Consider the following 21,375-nt stretch of genomic DNA (forward strand, 5'->3'; position numbering starts at 1 on the left):
TACGGTCATTCCTCTGTGTGTGTGTGTGTGTGTGTGTGTGTGTTTGAGCGTAAGAGCATCCACTAATACTGTATGAGTGTTGCAGCGTGCGTGCGTGCGTGTGGTGTGAGTGAGTGGGCTGTCCGGGGTGTGGGTCTTAGTGGAAACAGTGGGCGGTGTGAGCTAAGGTCCCTACTGGCCTGCTAAGTCCCAAGCCTCGGTCGGTAAACGCTGCCCTGCCCGCCTCAGTCCCGTCTCAGTCCCCAACTTGGTCAGTCAACCCCCTTCATCATTCCCTGCCCCGCCCAGCCCAGTCCCTTACTCCTTACTCCTCACTCCTCCTCCTTGTTCATTCCTGTTGTCCTCCTCGTCATGTTTCTCTCTCTCTCTCTCTCTTACTCTTTTTTTATAGCTTGTTTTTTTTATAACTCTTTTCTCCTTTATGGATGTGACATTTTTATTTTTTGTGCTAAGTTTTCCACTTTTTCTCTCTTTGTTCATCTTTACTATTTGTGATTCTAGTTTTTTAATTTTCTTGTTTTTCTTTTTGAATGGACGTGACTTTTTCCCCTTCAACGTCTTTCTTTTTTTCTCGTTCTTCTTCTTTTCTCTCTCCTTTTCTTTTTTTTTTTTTTTTAGACAATTTTCAACACCAAGACAAAATGGACTCCTGAAACGCTCTACCCTCTCACCACGACTGTTTTCAAAGGCCACAGAAATCGGCCTGGTGGTTCTCAAGGATATTTCTTCTGTTAGAGCACAGCAATCTCGTTAATCTGTCTCTAAAACCATAAAAAAAAAACACCCTTGAAAACCCGTGTAACTCTAACTAGAATCTTTTGAAAGTAACGAAGGTGCGGCGCAGAAGGGTTTAAAAAAAGACAGTGGTGTGTGTCTACTTTCTCCTCGCTTTTATTGATGGTTTGGTCTGTTTTCAAGGGTAATGTTGCCCTCCTTCCTCCTTCCAAGTGCCCTAAGCCGCCACGCCACGTCAGTCTCGCTTTAATGCTTAATTTAGCCTGTCCTGCTAACGTGTGTGTGTGTGTGTGTGTGTGTGTGTGTGTGTGTGTGTGTGACAAGGTCCAATTCTAGCCGGGGTACGCTCGCTTGTTGCAGGTGAAGGGTAGCTACAGTGGCAATGAGGTACGGGGTGGTGGTGGTGGTTGTGGTGGCGGCGACGGCGGCGGCCCTGACCCTGCCAAGGTTATCGTACAGTGAGTAAGCGCCTGACTCACTCACTCACTGCCTCCTTCTCCCGCCAACGCTTCTACTGTATGCTTAGATCTCTCTCTCTCTCTCTCTCTCTCTCTCTCTCTCTCTCTCTCTCTCTCTCTTGCACAGGTAACTCAGACACACATACAGTATGGACACTTCTGATTTTCTCTCTCAATACTTAGCGTGTGAGTTTTCTCCGCGTGAGTGGTGGTGGTGGTGGTGGCGGTGGTCAATGAACTTTGACATTTAACTTCGTGAGAGAACTTTCAAAACTCCCCCCTCCTCTCTCTCTCTCTCTTCTCTCTCTCTCTCTCTCTCTCTCTCTCATTATTAGCTTAGAGAGAGAGAGAGAGAGAGAGAGAGAGAGAGAGAGATTGACTAAAGACAGTAAATTCAAATTATAATGTAACATAATAACTATCACTTCTTGACAATGTTCTAGCTGTCGTGTGTGTGTGTGTGTGTGTGTGTGTGTGTGTGTGTGTGTGTGTGTGTGTGTGTGTGTATGTGTGGTAATGAAATGCATATACAATAGATGGAGCTGGTTACTTACATCATTCTCCTTCACCAGGGACCTATTAGATGGACTTTTATACTGTTGCTATTATTTGACTGACTGTGTGTATGTATTTTCATTTATTTATTTTTTATGGTAGCTTGAATATGACTCACTGTGTCCAACAAGGTAGCTTTTTCTAATGGTCGAAGATTGGCTTCTGAACTATTTACTCATTCATTAATCATACATATATTTTTTTTCCTAAATCTACGTAACTTTAAACAAACAAGATAGATATAAAACAAGAGGCACTAAAGACTTAAAGCGTCTGACCTCAATGATTTCCTCTCCTGCCAGAGGTGTCTTTTGAAATCCAGCGGAGATTGACTTAAAATTACAACAAACGTCTACTTGAATCTATTTATCACTCTTACTGATTGCCATCCAGGTATTAAACTACATGCACAGATCAAGTTTGCTCTGAGTGACTTCTTTTAGCCTTCGATGTCCTTTGAAATGAGGTTAAACATTGGAAATCAGACTAAACTCCCGGATGTCTCTCTTTCTCTGTAGGGCTCAGAGGAACACTTGCCAGGGAAAAGGTTATACTCGTATTTGCTCTGTCTTTTGTCAAGTTGATGGAATGTCTGCAGTGAAACTTTTGACTTGAATATGATAAGTGTGTGTGTGTGTGTGTGTGTGTGTGTGTGTGTGTGTGTGTGTGTGTGTGTGTGTGTGTGTGTGCGTGTACGTTACACTTCACTTATTGGAGCAGTGACACTCTACATATGACAAAAAGAAGACTATGAACGTACGTATATATGTATGTATGTATGTATGTAATGGAAATACAAAATTACTTATAATTACTGTGACATTTGACCTGATTTATATTGTGTGTACGTATATATGTATTGACTATAAACAAACCAAGACGTGACTTAATTCATGTATGTTCGCATGTTGTACAGCACACCTGGCTAACACACCTGACTGGACAGTCGTGTATGTTAAAACACTCAGGACAACACTGTAACCATGATGTATTTTTGAACTATTATTATTATTATTTTTTTTTTTTATTGATTTGATGTGTGTGTTTAGAAATCTTAGGTGTTGTATGACTTACTGACTTATTGAAGCACCACCACCGCCACCACCACCACCACCACGTTAAACTAAAAATATTACCACTACCATCACTATTACTACCACCACTACCTCCGCCACCACCACCACTACTACTACTAGGCCTACTCCTCCTATTACTACTACTACTATTACTACTATTACTACTACTACTACTACTACTACTACTACTACTACTGCTGCTGCTGCTACTACTACTACTACTACTACTACTACTGCTACTACTGCTGCTGCTGTTGCTACTACTACTATTACTACTACTACTACTACTACTACTACTACTATTACTGGTAGTGGTGCTGTTGCTGCTGTTGCTGCTACTTCTACTACTTTTCTGCTTCAGTTGATTAAAAACATTACTACGACTATCATTACTACTATGCTGCTGGTACTACTACTACTACTACTACTACTACTACTACTATCGCTACTACTGCTGGTACTGCAACTACTACTACTATTACTACTACTACTACTACTACTACTACTACTACTGCACTACTACTACTACTACTACTACTACTACTACTACTACTACTACTACTACTACTACTGCTACTACTACTACTACTACTACTACTACTACTACTGCTACTACTACTACTACTACTACTACTACTACTACTACTACTATTAATTGTACGACTTTATAATTTTTACTTAAATGGACGCCTACAAAAATTCACCAAACAACCACCACCACCACCACCACCACATCAGTCATACAAACACACACATTTTCACGACCATAGTTCCCCCACCACGACCTCTACCACCACGCACCTTCGCAACCAAACGCCCATGACCACCTATCCTTAACCAGCCCATGACGATCCCCCCAATGCCAACGACCCCCCCATGAGACGACCCGCCCTCTACGACCCCTAGAGTGACGCTGTTGCCAACTTGGGGTTTCTAAGAGGCATCCCTTGCACTGTTAAATTGCAATGCCCTTGGAAATCCCAAATTACGCACGGCCTTGCGACTGACTTACTACGACCACCACTACGACCACCACTACGACCCCCCAAGCGCTAGTACGACCACCACATCTGCGACTATCTTGGACTGTCACCACCACGACCCGCCACTACTGGGACCCACCACTACTACCACTACCATCACCACCACTACTACTACTACAACTGCTGCTACTACTACTACTACTACTACTACTACTACGAGTATGCGACCAGTCACCACCACTACTACTACTACTACTACAAGTACGACAACCTAGACTGCATATATGACCTCTGATACTACGACCAACTCTTCAATTTCTTCTCCCTTTCTGCAACTAAATCTTCCATTGGAGGAGGAAAAGGAAGAGGAGGAGGAGGAGGAGGAGGATGGGATTATGCAAGGTTAGTTCTTTTTTGTTTGTTTGTTTGTTTGTTTGTTTGTTTACTTCAATTATTATTCTTATCAATATTTCAGATTGTTATTATTATTATTACTCTTGTTTTATTATAAGTAGTAGTAGAAGTACTACTAGTTGTAGTAGTAGTAGTAGTAGTAGTAGTAGTAGTAGTAGTAGTAGTAGTAGTAGTAGTAGTAGTAGTAGTAGTAGTAGTAGTAGTAGTAATGGTAGTAGTAGTAGCAGGTGCAGCAGCAGTAGTTGCAGCAGTGGCAGCAGCAGCAGCAGTGGTGGTGGTGGTGGACAGCAGCAGTGGCAGCAGCAGTGCAGTGGTGTTGTTGCAGTGCAGTGGCAGCAGACAGTGGTGTTGCAGTGGTGGTGTGGTGTGGTGGTGGCAGCAGTAGTGGTAGTGGTGGTGGTGGCAGTGGCAGCAGTGGTGGTGGTGGTGGTGGTAGTAGCAGATGGTGGTAGTAGTAGTGGTGGTGGTGGTAGTGGTAGTAGTAGTAGTAGTAGTAGTAGTAGTAGTAGTAGTAGTAGTAGTAGTAGTAAATATTTAATTATTTTTGAGATTTTGGTTTGAGAACAAACAGGAGACAGGGAGAAAGAAGAAGAAGAAGAAGAAGAAGAAGAAGAAGAAGAAGAAGAAGAAGGAGAAGAAGATGAGAAGAAGGAGAAGAAGATATGAAAGAAAGAAGAAAAAAAAAGAAAGGGACGGAGGAGGAAAATGGAAAGAAAGCTAAAACAATGAAGACTCACTCGATGTAGAAGGAAAAGAACAAAAACGAGGAGGAGGAGGAGGAGACTGGAGAATAAAGAAGAAAAGAAAAATTTACTCTATTATTTCATTGACAGAAATACATTAAACTTTATTTGCAAATCCATAAGAACCGCATTGATATTCTTTTTGTTTTCACTCACAAAGACACACCACGAACAAGAATACACATAGTAAATATAATTAAAAGAAATGTTGTATATCACCTTGTAAGCTCAGGAAATATTATGCAAGATGTTTTTATGAGACAAATTAACCTATTATATAGAAATGTTGTATATCACCTTGTAAACTCAGGAAATATTAGTTGAGATGTTTTTTTATGGCACAAATGCACATACTATATAGAAATGTTGTGTCCTCTCAGTATGACTGTTTTCAAAGACCACAGAGGTGATTTGTGGAGTTCTCACGCATGTTTCTCATTTTGATAACGTAGAAATGGTGTTAATCTGTCACTAGTACCGGAAAAAAAAACACCCTTAGTTAATGTCTTCAGTACCATAACGCTTTTTCATATTCATTCTGCTTACTATTTGGGGATTTCGTAAAGCTTTAGAAACTTATGAGGGAATTAAAATTGTGAGGACTCTGGCCAGTAATCTTCTTACCTCCATAGACATTTTCTAGTGTAAATAAAATCGTCTAATCGTACCCAAAACTCAAGGTAAAAAAGCGTCCCAGTACTAAATAAGTTTAAATCCAGTGTCACTCCAAGCAGTCTTTGGAAAGTAGTGATGGTATGGCGCAGAAGTGTTGTCATCAGCTATTGTCTTTATAACTTACTGTTTAAAATAAGTAACTAGATAATCCATTAACATTCTCAGTTTATTGCTTAAATTAGAATTAGCATCAATTTATAAGTAAAGAATTGAGAAATATTAAAGATTTGTATTATATGTAATGTCACTTCTTATCACATTGATCACTTCTTATCACATTGATATTGTGATATTGCATGTAGGTCAGAGAGAGAGAGAGAGAGAGAGAGAGAGAGAGAGAGAGAAATCGTATCAATCTTAACAAAGATGGCAGTTCAATCAATTACCACTTTTCTCAATTATTTTTTGTCTTATTCTATTCTTCCCTTAATCTCCTTCTTTCTCTTCTTCTTTGTGTTTCATTGCATTTATCTATTTTCAATGATATACGTATTGGGATGCAATAAATCAGATTATTTTGTTAGTAGGTGTACCATGTGTGTCCCCACCAAACATGACGAGCCGTCTGTGTCACTCTGAGGAACAGCAACCCTGGCGCTGGGAGAAAACTCATAAGGCAAATAAATGGTTGTGTTGCGAACTGAACACTGATGAGAGAGAGAGAGAGAGAGAGAGAGAGAGAGAGATGGGTGTAGCTACCAACAATGTCAACAAACTAAACGCACAAAAACTAAACCACAAAACATAATCAACCGAATATAACGCAATGACAAGAAAAGGTAAAAACTCATTATAGTTATGAATCAGTTACTGACAATGATTTGTGAACCATTAAAAAAATAAATAAGGCTAAACTTACATGGCAGCACTATTTTCTTAAAAAAGGACGTGAGTAATACAGAGACGACTGACTGCCTCAATAATAATAGACCACTGCTGTCCCTGGCCATCATGCGGCACCACTCTGTAGATGAGACGCCCGGCCCGCCGCTGCACCTTATCAGCAGGGAAAGGTGGGATTGGGACTGACCACTACTCATTGAAATGAGGAGACTGGACTCCATGACGAACCTTGTAGGCAGTCAGGAGGCTCTTGGTGTTGATTAGGTGTCTCACTCGAAGCAGAAGTGTCACTCACTCTCAGGTAGGTCTTGCATGCCACACCCGCCGGTTGGTAGCCAAAGGTGAGTTTGGAGTCTAATCTCCTCCCCATTGTTGGCAAAAGTGTCTTCTCCAAACTTCACCTGGCATTCATTCCATTAGCCTGTGGTCTCCTCCCATGAACGTGACATGACCAAGGCCTGTGCTTTTTTTTTTTTTTTTCTTTTTCTTTCTTTCCAACAGCAAACCTGGCTTGCCACTGTCTGTCCCAGCCCGGCCCCATGGTGTGTGTCATAAAGGTAGTAGTGTTTGGTGGTAGGTATCAATCACATTCACAGCCTCCTCTCTAACTGTGTGAGAGAGAGGTAGCTCTCTCTCTCTCTCTCTCTCTCTCTCTCTCTCTCTCTCTCAAAGAAGACTGACTGACTAGATAGAGAGAGAAACTACTACTACTACTACTACTACTACTACTACTACTACTACTACTACTACTAACTATACTTATTTATTATTTATTTATCCGCGCGAAAACGCGGCTTTTGCCTCCTTCTCCCTCCGTCACAGCACAGAGTAAGCAGCGCTGCATAAACTCAGGCGCTGGCCCGCTTCTCCCCGCCTAGCCAGTCATCTCCACTCAAGATTAGGCATGATTTGTACATTATTTGGACGCTAGATTTTCTGTAATATGTCTTATCGCTCATGATATGACGTTTGTAACACTTGAAGACGCTTGTAATATCTTAGTTGTTTATGAAAAGTTATATTTTGTTATCTATTTGTTATTTATTGCGGAAGGGAACTGTTGCTGGCCTGTTTAACAAAATAATAAGGTAGCTTGCAGCTGACGACCATGCAATGTTGGCGTGTGAGCGCAGGAGCCGCCTGTGTACTATACGAAGTACTTATAATAAAGTACGTTGTCAGTTCTTAGTTATAGGTAGCCATGACCTTATCTGCTATCGTACACGTGTGAGGCAGAGAGAGGGAGGGAAAGGTGCTGCTGCTGTCAGTCATTGCGTATGTTTTGTAATGCTGTCTCTATACTGGATAGTGTTTGTCACTTGTTGTTTTTGTTCTTCTTCTTCTTCTTCTTATTATTATTATTGTTGTTGTTGTTGTCATTATGATTATTATTCTATGGTTGTGTGATGTGGTTGGTTTAGCAATAGTGGCAAAGCAAGTCCCTGGTGTGGTGCGGTGTGGCGAGGCGCGCCGAGCCTTACCTTGCCGAAATTGAGTGTTTACATGAACAACTCGGGCGAGGCACAGGACCCTATCAACCACTGCCCACTACTGCCCGCTCTCCCTAACTACGCTGTCTGGCCCATACAGTGCTAGGGGAGTGCCACGCAGCCAGCCACCTCACAGGGGAGTAACGCTCAAGAATAGAGAGGCACAGAACACACAGCTCGTCTCGTGTCAGTGTGCGTGAGTGAGTGATGTGTTTCCGTTTGTTGCTTTTGTTGCTGGTTCATTGATGTGTGTATTTACCTATTTGTGATTTACAGGGCCCGAGCTTGGCTCCTTATGCCCTGTCTCTTTGTCCACATTTACCAAGTTTGTCCTTCATCTGACTGTGTGTGTGTGTGCTGTCTTGGACAACCCCTCCCCACTTCAGACTTGTGACACTGTATTTGAGTTTGATGGCTACATGTTTGATGTTTTTACTATCGAATCTATACTGTCTAATTTTTAGCTAAGTTGTTGTTCTGGTCCAGACCAATTGCCATCTGTACTGCTGAGAAGATGCGCACATTCTTTAAGTTATCCTCTTTTATTAATATGTCGCAAATCCTTGTCTTCCAAACATGTCCCTTTGGACTGGAAGGTTGCCAATGTTACACCATTATTCAAAGGTGGTATTCATTCTGATCCCCTCAACTATAGACCCATCAGCTTGACATCTGTGTGCTGTAAGTCCTTTGAAAGAATAATTGTTTCTCATTTGTCTACCTATTTGGAAAGTAACCACCTGCTCTCTCCTCACCAGTATGGCTTTAGGTCTGATAAATCTGTTTCCGACCAACTTTTATACACCTATGATTATGTTACCGATTATTATGATTGTGGCTTCTCTGTTGATATCATATTTTTTTACTATAGAATGTTACAATGTATTGGCATCAGAGGTGCATTGTTGGAATGGCTCTACGATTATTTATCTGGTAGAACAATGAAAGTTATTGTCCAAGGTTTCACAAGTTGCAGTGTACATGTTGGAAGTGGAGTTCCCCAATGATCTGTGATTGGACCTCTTCTGTTCTTGGTTTACATTAACCATGTTGTTTCTAATATATCTTGTAAATATTGCCTTTTTGCTGACGATCTTAAACTGTATCTAGCAGCTCCAATCTCTAAAGCTGATTTTGAATTAGGCCACTACTTAATGCAGAGAGATGTAAACAAGCTCCATGAGACCAGTCTTTCATGGGGGTTGTCATTTTCTGTTGAAAAATGTGTTGCAATTAGTTTTTGTAGACACTTCCACAATGCTCCTGACTCACTTCCATATTTTATTGGAAATCAACAGATTCCTGTTAAGCAATTGCATAAAGACTTGGGTGTTTGGGTAGACTATGAACTTAAGTTTCATCAACATGTAAGAGAAACAGCAATGAAGGCAAGTGGTGTGGGGTTTGGCATTCTTAGGGTACAGTGTGTCGTTCCCCTGAATTTATGAGAGCTGTATTTATTACACATATAAGACCAATCTTGGACTTCTCATCTGCAGTGTGGAATACAGGTTATCTTGGTGATCTTAGATTGGTGGAGGGAGTACAGCGGAAATGGACAAAGTTAATATCTGGTTTTGGAAATCTGAGTTACTCTGAGCGTCACTCTGCACTTAAGTTGTACAGGCAACCCCTGCTTAACGAAGGGGTTACGTTCCTAAAAACACTTCGTTAAGCGAAACTTCGTTAAGCTAACTGATTATAACCCCTGACTTGAACTTCCACTGAGAGTAAGCAAAGCGAGAGTGCATCATAGTACAGTGAAAGTTTTAATGAAAATAAAAATTATGAAGTTTAACATTTAAGCAGTTAAATTTAATTTAAGTCATTATAATGTACACTAATGTTTGTATGTACGTAACTTTATAATGTTGATGATCTTAAATTTATGAAGGAGGAAAGTGAAACGGAAAGACACTAACCAGCAACCTGTGGAATGTAAACAAAGGGCGCATCATTGTACCGCATACAAAACTTATGTACCACATTTCCACAAGGCTTTCCATTTTATCTAGTGTAGAGTCACGAGTTCGGGTGGTTCTTTTAGCTTGCAAGGAAGATACAGTCTCACCAGCCTTCTTAATAGTCTGATGACTTGAAAATAGTAGAGACAGTATATGGAGTCAAGATGGTGGCCAGCAATACTATAGTTTTCTCTCCTCTTTCGTGTCTGTGAATAATATCCCGCTTCACTTCCAGAGTAAGAGACATCCTGGTCTTCTTAGGAACGCTAGGCCACATTGCAGGGCGTTTTGGTGGTAAGATGAGTGAGTGAAGACGAGCTGCTGCTGACGCTGTTATGTGGTGCGTGTTGTCCACGAGAGGCTTGATCTTGATCTTGATCTTGATTCTACAGATGTCTCAGAATTTCTCCTGAGACAGGCTTTAGTATTTGCAGCTCCTGGTGTATTCAAAAGCTTGTTGGCTTGCGTGATACAGCGGGGCTTTCAAACTTGGAAAAAATTACCTGGATAAAACTTCGTTAAAGCGAGTTTGGTGTTCGTTAAACGAGCAGATGGTAGTAAAATAAAACCTTCGTTGTAGCAAAATTTTGTTGTGTGAACCTTCGTTAAACGGGGGTTGCCTGTACTCAATTAAAGGCCGTTTGCTTAGAGCTGATCTTATGGTTTATAAGATTTTGCATGGTCTGTGCCCTGATCTTGAACATTTGTTTGTTAGGAACCTTAATGCTGTAACAAGATGTCACTCCTACAAGCTGGCCATTCCTCACTGGGACACAGAAGTTAGGGCTCGTTTCTTTTCGATTAGGGTGTTATCTGTTTTGAATGAGCTGCCTGAGCATGTTGTCACTGCATCTTCTGTTTTTGCTTTTAAATGCCAACTTGATACTTCTCTGGGTGATGTTCTCTATGAGTTTGTGTGAAGGGCTTCTTGGAGTTTTGATGAAACCACATTAGCCAACCATTATGTCATACATCTAGTTGTCTTCACCTGCAGTCCTGGTTGGAGGTTTCATCTGCTTCTAGATGTGGCTCTAGGCCTCATCTAGGTAAGAATCTAGTTAAGAATCTAGGGCAGGCAATTCATCATGGTAACACACACACACACACACAGGGTCGGATATTGCATGAGTGAGTGTGGTGTTGTATGTTATTTTCTTTCTTTGTTTCCAGGCTAGTGTGGCACAGTGGCGGTGGTTGGCAGGACAGATGGCACTGGGGCAGAGAGTGTGACGGGCAGAGATGTGAACCAGGAGGATGTGTCAAGATTGTGTCAAGGAGGAGTTTCCAGACAGGGTGTGTGTGTGTGTGATTTTATTTCATTGTTTTCCTATTTCTTGCTGCTCTTGTTCTTGCTATATTCTACTACTACTTTTTTATTATCACCACCACCCACCGCCACCATCACCACCACTGCTACAACTATCATTATCATGCAGAAACATTCTGTCATATCTCAACCCATAAATGTAAAATAAAGGAAGGAAAAAAATATTAAAACCCATACTAAACTCACTATTAACCCATATGTTGTTTAGGGGACAGTGTGTCTGGACTCGGGGGCTTATCTTGCTAACTTGGCCGGCTGTCAGGGCTGTGGGCACAAGGACACACTGAGGGAGGCCAACAAGACAACATCCCCCTCCCATGCTGCCCAGGAGGTGACTGAGTATGACCGTAAGTACACAGGCGTTTTGAACCTTTCCCCAGTGATGCCAAGATTATTGGGGGGTTACATTAACCCTTTCAATACTATGATGCGTTTTTATATTCATTCTGCTTACTATTTTGTGATTTTATACAGCTTCAGAAACTTATGTGGGGACTGAAATAGTGAAGACTCTGGCTATTAATCTTTTGACCTTTATAAATCCTTCATAATGTAAATAGAATTGTCTAATTGTACCCAAACTCATGGTAAAAATGCATTCCTATACTGAAGGGATTAACAGTCAGCAGTCAGTAATTAGGATGTGACATTTAGTGATGGCTTCAAACTTGATTTAGGAATACATATATGAAGGAAGGAATTGTTTGTCATGGATGGAACAGACCTAGATATTAAACTGCTTGTTGAAAGTTAGCAAATTTACAGATGTTGATAGGAGAAAATAGGTATATTTTTATGCAGGGATTGTTTTTTGTATGCCTGATTATGTTCCCTTGTAGCAATGAAAATTAGTTAACTATTTTGACAGCATAGGAAAGTATCAATCTTCAGATAGAGACATTTCACACACACACACACACACACACACACACACACACACACACACACACACACACACACACACACACACACACACACACACCAGGTTATAGTTTTCTCATTAGTGTATGGTCGCTATACTCCACGAGCCAAACTAATCTGAAACTCTCTCTCTCTCTCTCTCTCTCTCTCTCTCTCTCTCTCTCTCTCTCTCTCTCTCTCTCTCTCTCTCTCTCTCTCTCTCTCTCTCACCTCCATCTCTAACTTATCACAATATCTCAGCTGCCGTTATGTTAGTTATTGTTGTTGTTTGTTCAGATGTGTGTGGGACGTGCAGCCATGTGGTAGCCAGACACGTGCACACCTTCTGGCTGGAGGACGACTATCAGCAGTATGAGATGAGCTGCCTGCTTTGTGGTGAGGCCGAGGACTCCCGCTCATGCCTCCCCCACGACCCACGTCTGGAGGCTGCACTTTTCTGAGGACCCAGCTCTGTGCCTCACCACATCCTTCCTTTATTCCTTCACCTGCTGATATATAGTGCACCCTGTCTTACTATCACTCTAACCTTTTCTTGTCTCACTGTCACAACCCTGCCACTCTGCCTTACTGTCACACCCTGTACCTTCACCCTGCTTCATTCTCTCACCTTGTATACTTATTCTGTTCTTTCACCTTTCCACACCCTGCCTTAGTCCATAGTCCCTTACCTTTCTCACCCTGCCTTAGTCCTTAGTTTCACTCTTACACCCTATAGTCTGATTCTGCTTCATCCTATCTCACCCTAAAGATACTCACCACTCCTCTCGCATCCTTCTGTACTCTTAGCATGCACCCTCACACCCTGCAGTCTCCTTGCCATGCCTAGTATACTCTTCCATACACTATTGCCAGCCTGTCACACTCCTGTTCAAGGGTTTTCAAGATTCAGCTGCCTAGTACCATCAATGGTTGGTCTCAAGTCTCTTATGTGTGTAAGTGTTGTAATGTTTGTCTTCTGTTTGTACTTCCTAATATGACTCAAGTTTGTTTAATTTGTATTCCTAAGGACTCATTTATCTTATAGATTTGTCTTAATAGTCTAGTGGAAATTGTTTATGTTCTCAAGGATGTTTGTGTGGTTCTAGTGACCTCTGTTTGTGTAGAAGTGTATGTGTGTGCGGTTTGAAGCATTCTTGCAATTTTTTGTCTGATTTGAAAGGATTTCTGGTAAGTCAGGCTCTTCACTTTCTAAGCATAAGAATCAAAACATATCTACTTAACAGGATGCATTTCTTACATTTAAATTGGTGTTTATGTATTCTATTCTGAATGTTTCCATTATTTTCAAAAGGCTCTAATTAAAGCTGCATGAGTTTTTAAGGGTGTTTTTTTTATAGTTCTAGTGACAGACTAAGAATTGTTTTTGTATTATTAACAGGAGAAACACCCTTGAGAACTTGTAGTCTTTGAAAATAGGTGTGATGAAGTGAAGTGGATTTTCAAGCATGCTTTCATAGCTGTAATGACAGATCAACAAGATTTTAACATTACTAACCAGATAAACACTTGAAATCCTGACCCATAATCACTGTAGCCTTTGAAAACAATTATGATGAGAGCAGAGCATTTCAGAATACAGTTCTCTATATGTGTCTTGTCTCAATAGATGTGCTATGCCTGCAGAGCTGTCACAAAAATATAGATTAAGACACAAGCCACACAAGATTCCACTAAACCTACATGTGACAGTCCCTATGAAGACATCTGTGTTTGTGTTGTGCCTGTGGTGGTCTCCTGCAGAAGGCTGAGGTCCACTGAGGTCACTGCTTGCTGGGCATTACTCCAAAGGTATTGCGAATTTGGTTGATTGTTATAAATTGGTAGTAAAATTTGAGAACCTAAAATGCTGTAGTCATTGCTTGCTGAAAATTCTCTCTCTCTCTCTCTCTCTCTCTCTCTCTCTCTCTCTCTCTCTCTCTCTCTCTCTCTCTCTCTCTCTGATGGTATTCTAAGATTTGAGTTAAGAACCTCAACTCCGGAGAAAATTGTGTGCACAGGGAATCAGGTTACATAATGTTCACTAGAAAGAATAGGATTAAGAACTGTTATACTTGTGATTTGCATAAAAAGTTAAGAGATTATTATAAACCACATGTAAAGGCCAGCTCATCTTTGTCCTTCCAGGAGGTTTATAAAGAGAAGATTGTGTACTTGAGGAAACTTTCAATAATGAACACTGAGTCAGGAATGAGAATAAAAGAAAGGAACACAAGTCAAAAGAAAGAAAAAAAAAACTATTGTATTTGAACTGTGTGATGAATTGAGACAGGAATAGAGATAAGAAAAGGGAAAAAAACCTGTTGTGCTTTGATTGATTCATTGAGGCAAGAATGCACATCAAAAGAAAAGAAGAAAAAAATGTATTGTATCTGCATTGACTGAAAGATTTAGACAGGAACATTGAAAAATAACTCCTATACTTTGATTGACTAATTAGGAACATAACTAACACCATAACTGAGAAGAACTCCTGTACTTTGATTGTCAGATTAGGAACATACCAGCACCATAACTAAGAAGAACTCTTGTACTTTGATTGACTGACTGGAAACACATTTGGCACCATGAGACTCCTTGTCAACGACTTGTGGCTCCAAATGTACTTTTCTGTGCTGATGTGAATAAAAGTTACAAATTTGAAACAGCAACAAATCTTTGGCACCTAACTGGTCTATTTGATGCAATGACACTGGTCTACCCGAAACGTGAACTACAGAAATAGAGAAGTAACTAAGTACTGAAGAGTAAGAATCAAAGAAAGAAGGGTGTGGAAAAAAAGATTAAGAGATTGTGATGTGAATGAAGTTTGATAAGATAGATTTTGTGTGAGGGTGCAGAGTGAATATAGAAGAGAAAGAGTGAAAAGAGAAAGAAATTAATTGTAATGTGAGTGAATGTACTGTAAAAGAACAATGAGATAAAGGTGTCATGTGGAGGTGTAAGTTGAGTGTAGAAGAAGAGAAATGAAGTGTGAAAAAGAGAAGAAAGGGGAGTATGGAAAGGAGATAGATTAATTGCAATGTGAATAAATATACTGTGAATTAAGTTTGATGTTTAGTAAAGGCATAGTTTGTGTTTAGAAGCAGAGAAGTGTGAAGAAAATACAAGAAAAGTGTGAAAAGGAGAGAGATTCATTGCTATGTGAATGACTGAACAAATGCAAAGCAAAGAAACAGTAATGTGATAGGGAAAGCCATGTAAAGGTGCACTGTGACCCCATTATTTCCTGTTCCTTTTATCTATGAAAAGTTAAGCTAACACAGTTCAAAATCTTGCTTCATCGTGACATTTTACTGTTAGTGGTATCGTTGACTTCAATCCTTGCTCTCTCTATGACACAAACTAATCTGACGTTCTCTCTGGTCTAGTTATCCTTGAAGTGGTAAGTCAGTGTACCCAAGAATTATCACTTTATAAAGACATATAACAGTGATATACTAATGATGGTACCTTCACTTTATTTGCTGTTAGTTGCAGTCTAAATCATCTAGCTATTCTCTCTTGTTATTTTTGCAGTGGTAAGCTAGTGTATTTAATCTCACATGATATATTCCTCTAATGCTGACAGATTCCCTTCATTCCTTCATCATTGCTCCATAGACACTAACATTCCCCTGCCTGGTGCATGCTAAGACTGTGTGCTGGGAATTGTGGTGGTGATCTGAGGTACTGGTGATAGTGGTGGTGGTTGTTTTGGTGCTGTGGTGCTGTAGTTGTGTTGTTCTAGGTGCTTCCATTCCAGTGAGGTGTTGAATTGTGTTGTTTGTTGGGGTGTGTTTTGTTTTGTCCTTGTGCTTCTGTCTATGATTGTGTTTCTCAATTACTGAAGTATAGAGAGTGCGTTGTGTACTGTGTCTGAAGCTTTGCTGTGTGTATGTGTGTGTTTGTGTTTCTTTGCTGAGGTGAAGGAAGATTTTAAGGTCCTCTGTGTCCCACTGTAGTCTGTGAGGAGGCTTTGTAATGTGTCTGTTGCCATAGTTAAGGTGCAGATAGGTACTGTTGGTCTTGTTGAGCTGTCACTTGTTCCTAAAGTCATCTTGTACGTGTCACTAACTATTGTGCAAGGTGTTTTTTAATGGTGTGTGTAGTTGTCTCAATTTACACAACTTCCTTGGGTTCTTCCTCTTCTTAACTGAAACTTGATTGAGTTCTTCATCTTCGGTATTTCCTTGTATGTGCTGGAGGAAAGTCTTAATGTGTTGAGGTCCCACAAGGCTGTCTCATTTCTCTGTGATTTTGTGAGGGTTTTTCTTCTCCCCAATCATTGTTTCCTTAGCTCTCAGTTTATACAATCCTCCCAATCTGCTTATGTGCATGTAGTTTCAAGGTTGTCTCATTCTGCCTTATTCTCTCTTGTTCTTAATCTTATCAAATATGTGTTTCTTTGCATGGTTGAAGTGGAAGAAAGTTGAATTCCACTCTTAAAGTCTCACAAGGTGTCCAGTTTTCTGAGTAAAGGAGCAGTTGTAAGTTCTCCTGATTCACACAGGTCTTGTTGTTGTGTTGTCTTGGTCTTTGTGGTGCACCAGGGTTGTGTTAGGCTTCCTAATGCATTCACTTCCTTACTGATCTTTGAATTCTGTGCTTCCCTGTCTTTGCTGTGTTTGTGACTGCTGTGTGTGTTTGTATGGAGACGAACTTTGTGCCAAACTTCATTGAAATCTATCTTCCTTCCCTCTTTTCACTTCACTATTTCCTGCCCAGTGTTGCTTTGTATAGTGCTATGTTTACTTGTGCTTGGACTGCACAGGTTTATGGTTTATTCTACATTAATGGTGAGAGAACAGTTGAGTGAAACATTGATAACATAGAACATAAGATATTTTTATACAGTCATGTCTAGTGTTATTTGTAAAGATTTGTAACTTAAGAGATTGGTGTCATTGTTGTGATAACTTGTGGTGCCGTGTTGTATTGTGTTGTGCTGTGCTGTGCTGTGCTGTGCTGTGCTGTGTTCAGGGTGCCATTGCCATGGTTAGTGCTGGTGTGTGAGTAGTGTTGTGTTATGGCAGAACAAATGTTGTGTTGCTGGTGACACTGATGGTGAGAGAAAGTTTGTGGAAGTGAGGTACCATCAGCCTGCCAGGGATTGGTGTGGTGGTGTGGTGGAGGGCAGTGCAGTGACTGTGACAGGTGTTTGTGAATGTAGTGACAGGGGACGCGTGGCACAGACTGACATGCTCGTGTTTCAGTGAGGTGAGGCAAGGAAGTGGTGGTGGTGGTGGTGGAGAGGCAGCATGGTGGGGGTAAGGAAGCTGAGGCTGGTGGTGGTGATGGTGGTGATGGTGTTGGTGGTGACGGTTGTGCGGTGGATGGGGTGAGCCGACCCTTTCCCTCGGTGGGTGTTAGCAGTGGGGTTGGCAGTGGTGGGGGACAGGGCAGTACGGTGGGGGGCCAGGATCCCCTGGCTGGCCTGGTCGTCATTGTGCGGGAATTTGAGAATTTTGACAACGACCTTGAGGACACAGCACACTCAGTGGTGGCAGCGTGTGGTGGGCTGTGCCGTGTGCTGGTGGCCAGTGATGACCTGGTGTACCCACCACTGCGCCTGCCCCAGGGGGCCACACCCCTAGTGTTGACCCCTGGCCTAATGCGGAGACGGCCCAGCCTGACTGCCTATCTGGCTGGCAGCCGCTACGTGCTGCTGCTGCCTGACGGGGCCCGGGTGTCCTCTGCAGCTCAGCTGTTGGACCTGCTGGGCCTGCTGGAGGCGGGGGACACACGAGTGGTGGCAGTGGGGGTGGGCGGTGCTATGCTGGCCTGTCACCGCTACACACTGGACCTGCCGGCCTGGACTCTCTCCGTGGCACCGGCGCCAGGCAGTGAGGCTTGTGACGCTGTGTCAGGCCGCGCTGCACTGCTGCTCACCACTGACAGCCTGCTGGAGCTGAGCCTGCCCCTGGCTCGCCCACTGCCTCTGGCTCTGGGTGTGCAGGGCGCAGCGCGGGGCTGGAAGGTGCGAGTTGGACGTGGGGGCCTGTTGGGCGAGGGACGGCAGCTGCTGGCCTCAGAGCACCTGCGGTGGAAGGCCACAGCAGCGGAGGAGGAGCGGCGTGTGGCGCTGTTTGCTGCTGTGGGTCTCAAGAAGGTGGTGGGGCCGGGCGGGGATGTGCGCTGGTATGGCTGCACCCGCACCTCACAACGCTGCTTTCCCACCGTGGTGCAGGACACGCCTGACTACTTGCTGCGTGGCCGCTGGACGCCGCCCTGCTGCCTGGAGGGGCTGCGGGCCACGGCACGGCACGTGTTCCAGACACTGCGTGGCTGCCGGGTGCGGTGGTGGTTGGAGGGCGGGTCACTGCTGGGCGCAGTACGGGGTGGCGACCTGCTGCCATGGGACTATGACGTGGATGTGGGCGTGTATGCCGCTGATGCTGAGCGCTGCCCGCCACTGCGTGCTGCCCGTTGGCAGACGCTGGAGGATGCAGACGGCTTCGTGTGGCAGCGTGCGGCAGAGGGCGGCTTCTACCGTGTCCACTACAGCACTGCTAACCACCTGCACGTGGACGTGTTCCCCTTCACGCCCCGCGGCGGCACCATGACGCGGGGTGGGGCCTGGGCCACTGGCCACCGTCAGGATGTGGACTTCCCGGAGCACTTCCTGCGGCCCATCGCCTCCGTGACCTTCGCTGGTGTGATGGCTTCCGCGCCAAACAATGTGAGGGACTTCCTGGAGCTCAAGTTTGGCCCGGGGGTGATTGAGACGCCCCAGTATCCAAACCCTGAGGTGCCCCTGCCTGGTAACATGTCTGCCCTCCTACACAGGCTATGAGAAGTAGGGGTCACAGGTGTGTGTGTGTGTGTGTGTGTGTGTGTGTGTGTGTGTGTGTGTGTGTGTGTGTGTGTGTGTGTGTTAAACCAACTTTTATGACTTCAGGATGTAGCGTACTTTTTGTACCTCTACTGTGTGTGTGTGTGTGTGTGTGTGAGAGAGAGAGAGAAAGAGAGAGAGAGAGAGAGATTGGTTGAGAATTTCTTGGTGCTGAAAGAGCTAGACTCATATGTTGGAGAGAGAGAGAGAGAGAGAGAGAGAGAGAGAGAGAGAGAGAGAGAGAGAGAGAGAGAGAGAGAGAGAGAGAACGGAAACAGAGACAGAGACAGAATAATGACTGAAAATTAGAAATAGTAATTCTCAATGCAACTGACTGAGTGTGATTTAAAGATGCAATTTGATTTCCATGCCTTGTGTTTTGTTACTTGTGATACTTTTATAAGACAGCAGCGGCAGCAGCAGCAGAGTGAGTGAGCAATAAGTGTGGAGGTGTCCCGGCACAAACCTTGGTACAGTAGTTGTATTAGTATAACCAAATATTGCCAAGTATATTTAGATAATCAGAAGTAAGACTGCAGTAAGTAATCAAATTAGGTAACTGACTTAGTGCAATTAGTTATGGGAAAGCAATTACTTCAACTTATCATTCAAATATATATACCTGTACCACAATCTTGCATTGCTCAACTTGTCAAACTTCAAACCTGTGTCAAATGAGATGTATACTGTGTGCATGTGTTTTGTTGAGGGCAAAGTAAGGAAGTGGCCATGCAAATTACTTCTGTAACTTCAAAAATACTTGTATTTTATAGAGTGTAGTATATGAATTTTATGTTGGTTGTGGTGTAGTAATGGCAAGAGTGAAAAAGATGTTCTGGCAAAATAACTATTCACAACTTTCAAATTGTGTCAAATTAAATGTATGTAAATTTCTTCGACACTCATGTGATTTGCTGATGGTGAGAGTGAAGGAGTAAAGGAGGGATGGAAGGAAAGAAGGGTAAGGATGTGCAAAATAATTATATCCCTTACTAATCGTAAGTCAATTTGTTTTCCCTTGTGTGGTTCAGTTGTGATAAGAGTGAAGGAAGGAAAGAAATAGTGGTGTAGTTATTGGAATGAAAGTGGATTTGTATTAATGAATCTCAACTCGTGTGGTTTGACAAAGAGGGCGAGGGAAGGAAGGAAGTGGTGGTGTAGTCATTGCACTGAAAGCTGATTGTGATCATTCCACTCACCTGACTCAGTAATGGTCAGAGTCTGAAGGAATGATAGAAGTTTTCAAGCAATTGTTTTACCAAAAGCTAATATTGTTAACTCTCTCCACTCAACTTAGCCACTCTGTAATGATTAGTCTTTGAATGAAGGAACAAAGGCAGTGAGTGAGAGCTAAGATTACTGAATCACTCTCTACCAACATGACTGAATCTCTCCACGCATCTCAGTAACTCTAACAATTAAATAAGGACAGTGTCCAAGCAGTTATTTGATTGAGGGCTAATTCTACTGAATCACTTCACTACAAAAAATATTTATAGGTGCAGCACTAGTCAAAAGCCAAGTGTATACAGTCTGCCATGTAGTATATACATATATATGACTCAAATACTAGTAGTAACTCATCTTTCCAACCATTACACTTAGTAGCTTTTCCAGTTTTGTAGCAATACTCAAGTTTGCTTCCTGGTGAGTGCATGCCTCACATGCTGTGCTTCATAGGGTCAGAATGAGCTTCCCATAGCCATAGGCAGGCAGGCAGGCAGGCAGGCAGATAGGTAGGCAGGCTCCACAATGGTGCATGGTTTGGCCAGTAAGACTCCTCTCTTTTCTACATACATAGAGACAAGGACATTTCAGAAAGCAGTTAGAAGTACACATGGCTGAATTTGCTTTTATTTCTGTCTTTAATTCCCCAATTACAGTGCAAATGTTTTCCTGCATCTCTATAATTTTTGTACTGCAGTGTCTTAAATTAATCGGATGATTAGAAAAGACAAGATTGATTTCCCTCCCTCTCCCACCTTACACTGTATGTTGATATTGTGTCTTTGCATCTGTCACCATACGAATAGTATTTCTTACAGTGCTCTAATTCTTAATACAGGAAGAACTTACCAGTGAAAGGATTAAAATGTATTTGTAATGGAAGAGTATAGATTCTGGGTGACCATTTATCTTTGTGATGGAAGTGCCTGCATGTCAGTCTGTCTGTTAGCCTTGTGAGGGATTGTAGTGAGCTGTGGTGGTGGCGTTTGGAGGGCAAAAAGTGTGTCTGCTGTTTGTACACTCTTTGGTGATGCTCAATAAATGCATGATGTTGCTATGTGTGTTTGTGTCTACTGTCCTTGTCTTCTGTAGGGAGTCACCTCAACACTGGAGGAATATAAAAACACTTCTGTAGGAGAGATGTCATCAGGCT

At 42.4% G+C, this 21,375-nt stretch overlaps 1 protein-coding gene and 1 long non-coding RNA gene across 2 annotated transcripts in view; both read left to right on the forward strand.

Annotated features, from left to right (window-relative positions):
- LOC123512086 overlaps positions 1–21,277 on the forward strand; it is a 21,580-nt gene extending 303 nt beyond the window's left edge. Inside the window, exons 1-2 of the long non-coding RNA XR_006677022.1 lie at positions 1–41; positions 18,973–21,277. The exon at positions 1–41 is cut by the window's left edge and continues 303 nt beyond it. This is a non-coding gene — a long non-coding RNA (uncharacterized LOC123512086). The remainder of the gene's footprint in view (positions 42–18,972) is intronic.
- On the forward strand, positions 12,629–21,277 carry LOC123512084 (fukutin-related protein-like). The gene is made up of 4 exons (XM_045268288.1): positions 12,629–13,116; positions 13,791–13,972; positions 14,309–17,501; positions 17,534–21,277. Exons 3-4 carry the CDS (start codon positions 17,422–17,424, stop codon positions 18,954–18,956), a joined length of 1,503 nt encoding a protein of 500 aa, XP_045124223.1. The 5' UTR covers positions 12,629–13,116; positions 13,791–13,972; positions 14,309–17,421; the 3' UTR covers positions 18,957–21,277.
- Positions 21,278–21,375: the final 98 nt, after the last annotated feature.

Source organism: Portunus trituberculatus, chromosome 32 (genome assembly GCF_017591435.1).
Source record: "Portunus trituberculatus isolate SZX2019 chromosome 32, ASM1759143v1, whole genome shotgun sequence".
Classification (NCBI taxonomy): domain Eukaryota; kingdom Metazoa; phylum Arthropoda; class Malacostraca; order Decapoda; family Portunidae; genus Portunus; species Portunus trituberculatus.

Bases quoted from the DNA above. Each gene is read 5' to 3' on its own strand.
- LOC123512084 (XM_045268288.1), top strand. From the start codon at position 17,422: ATGGTGGGGGTAAGGAAGCTGAGGCTGGTGGTGGTGATGGTGGTGATG. The intron at 17,502-17,533 runs GTGAGCCGACCC...GGTGGGTGTTAG, and splicing joins ACGGTTGTGCGGTGGATGGG to CAGTGGGGTTGGCAGTGGTG.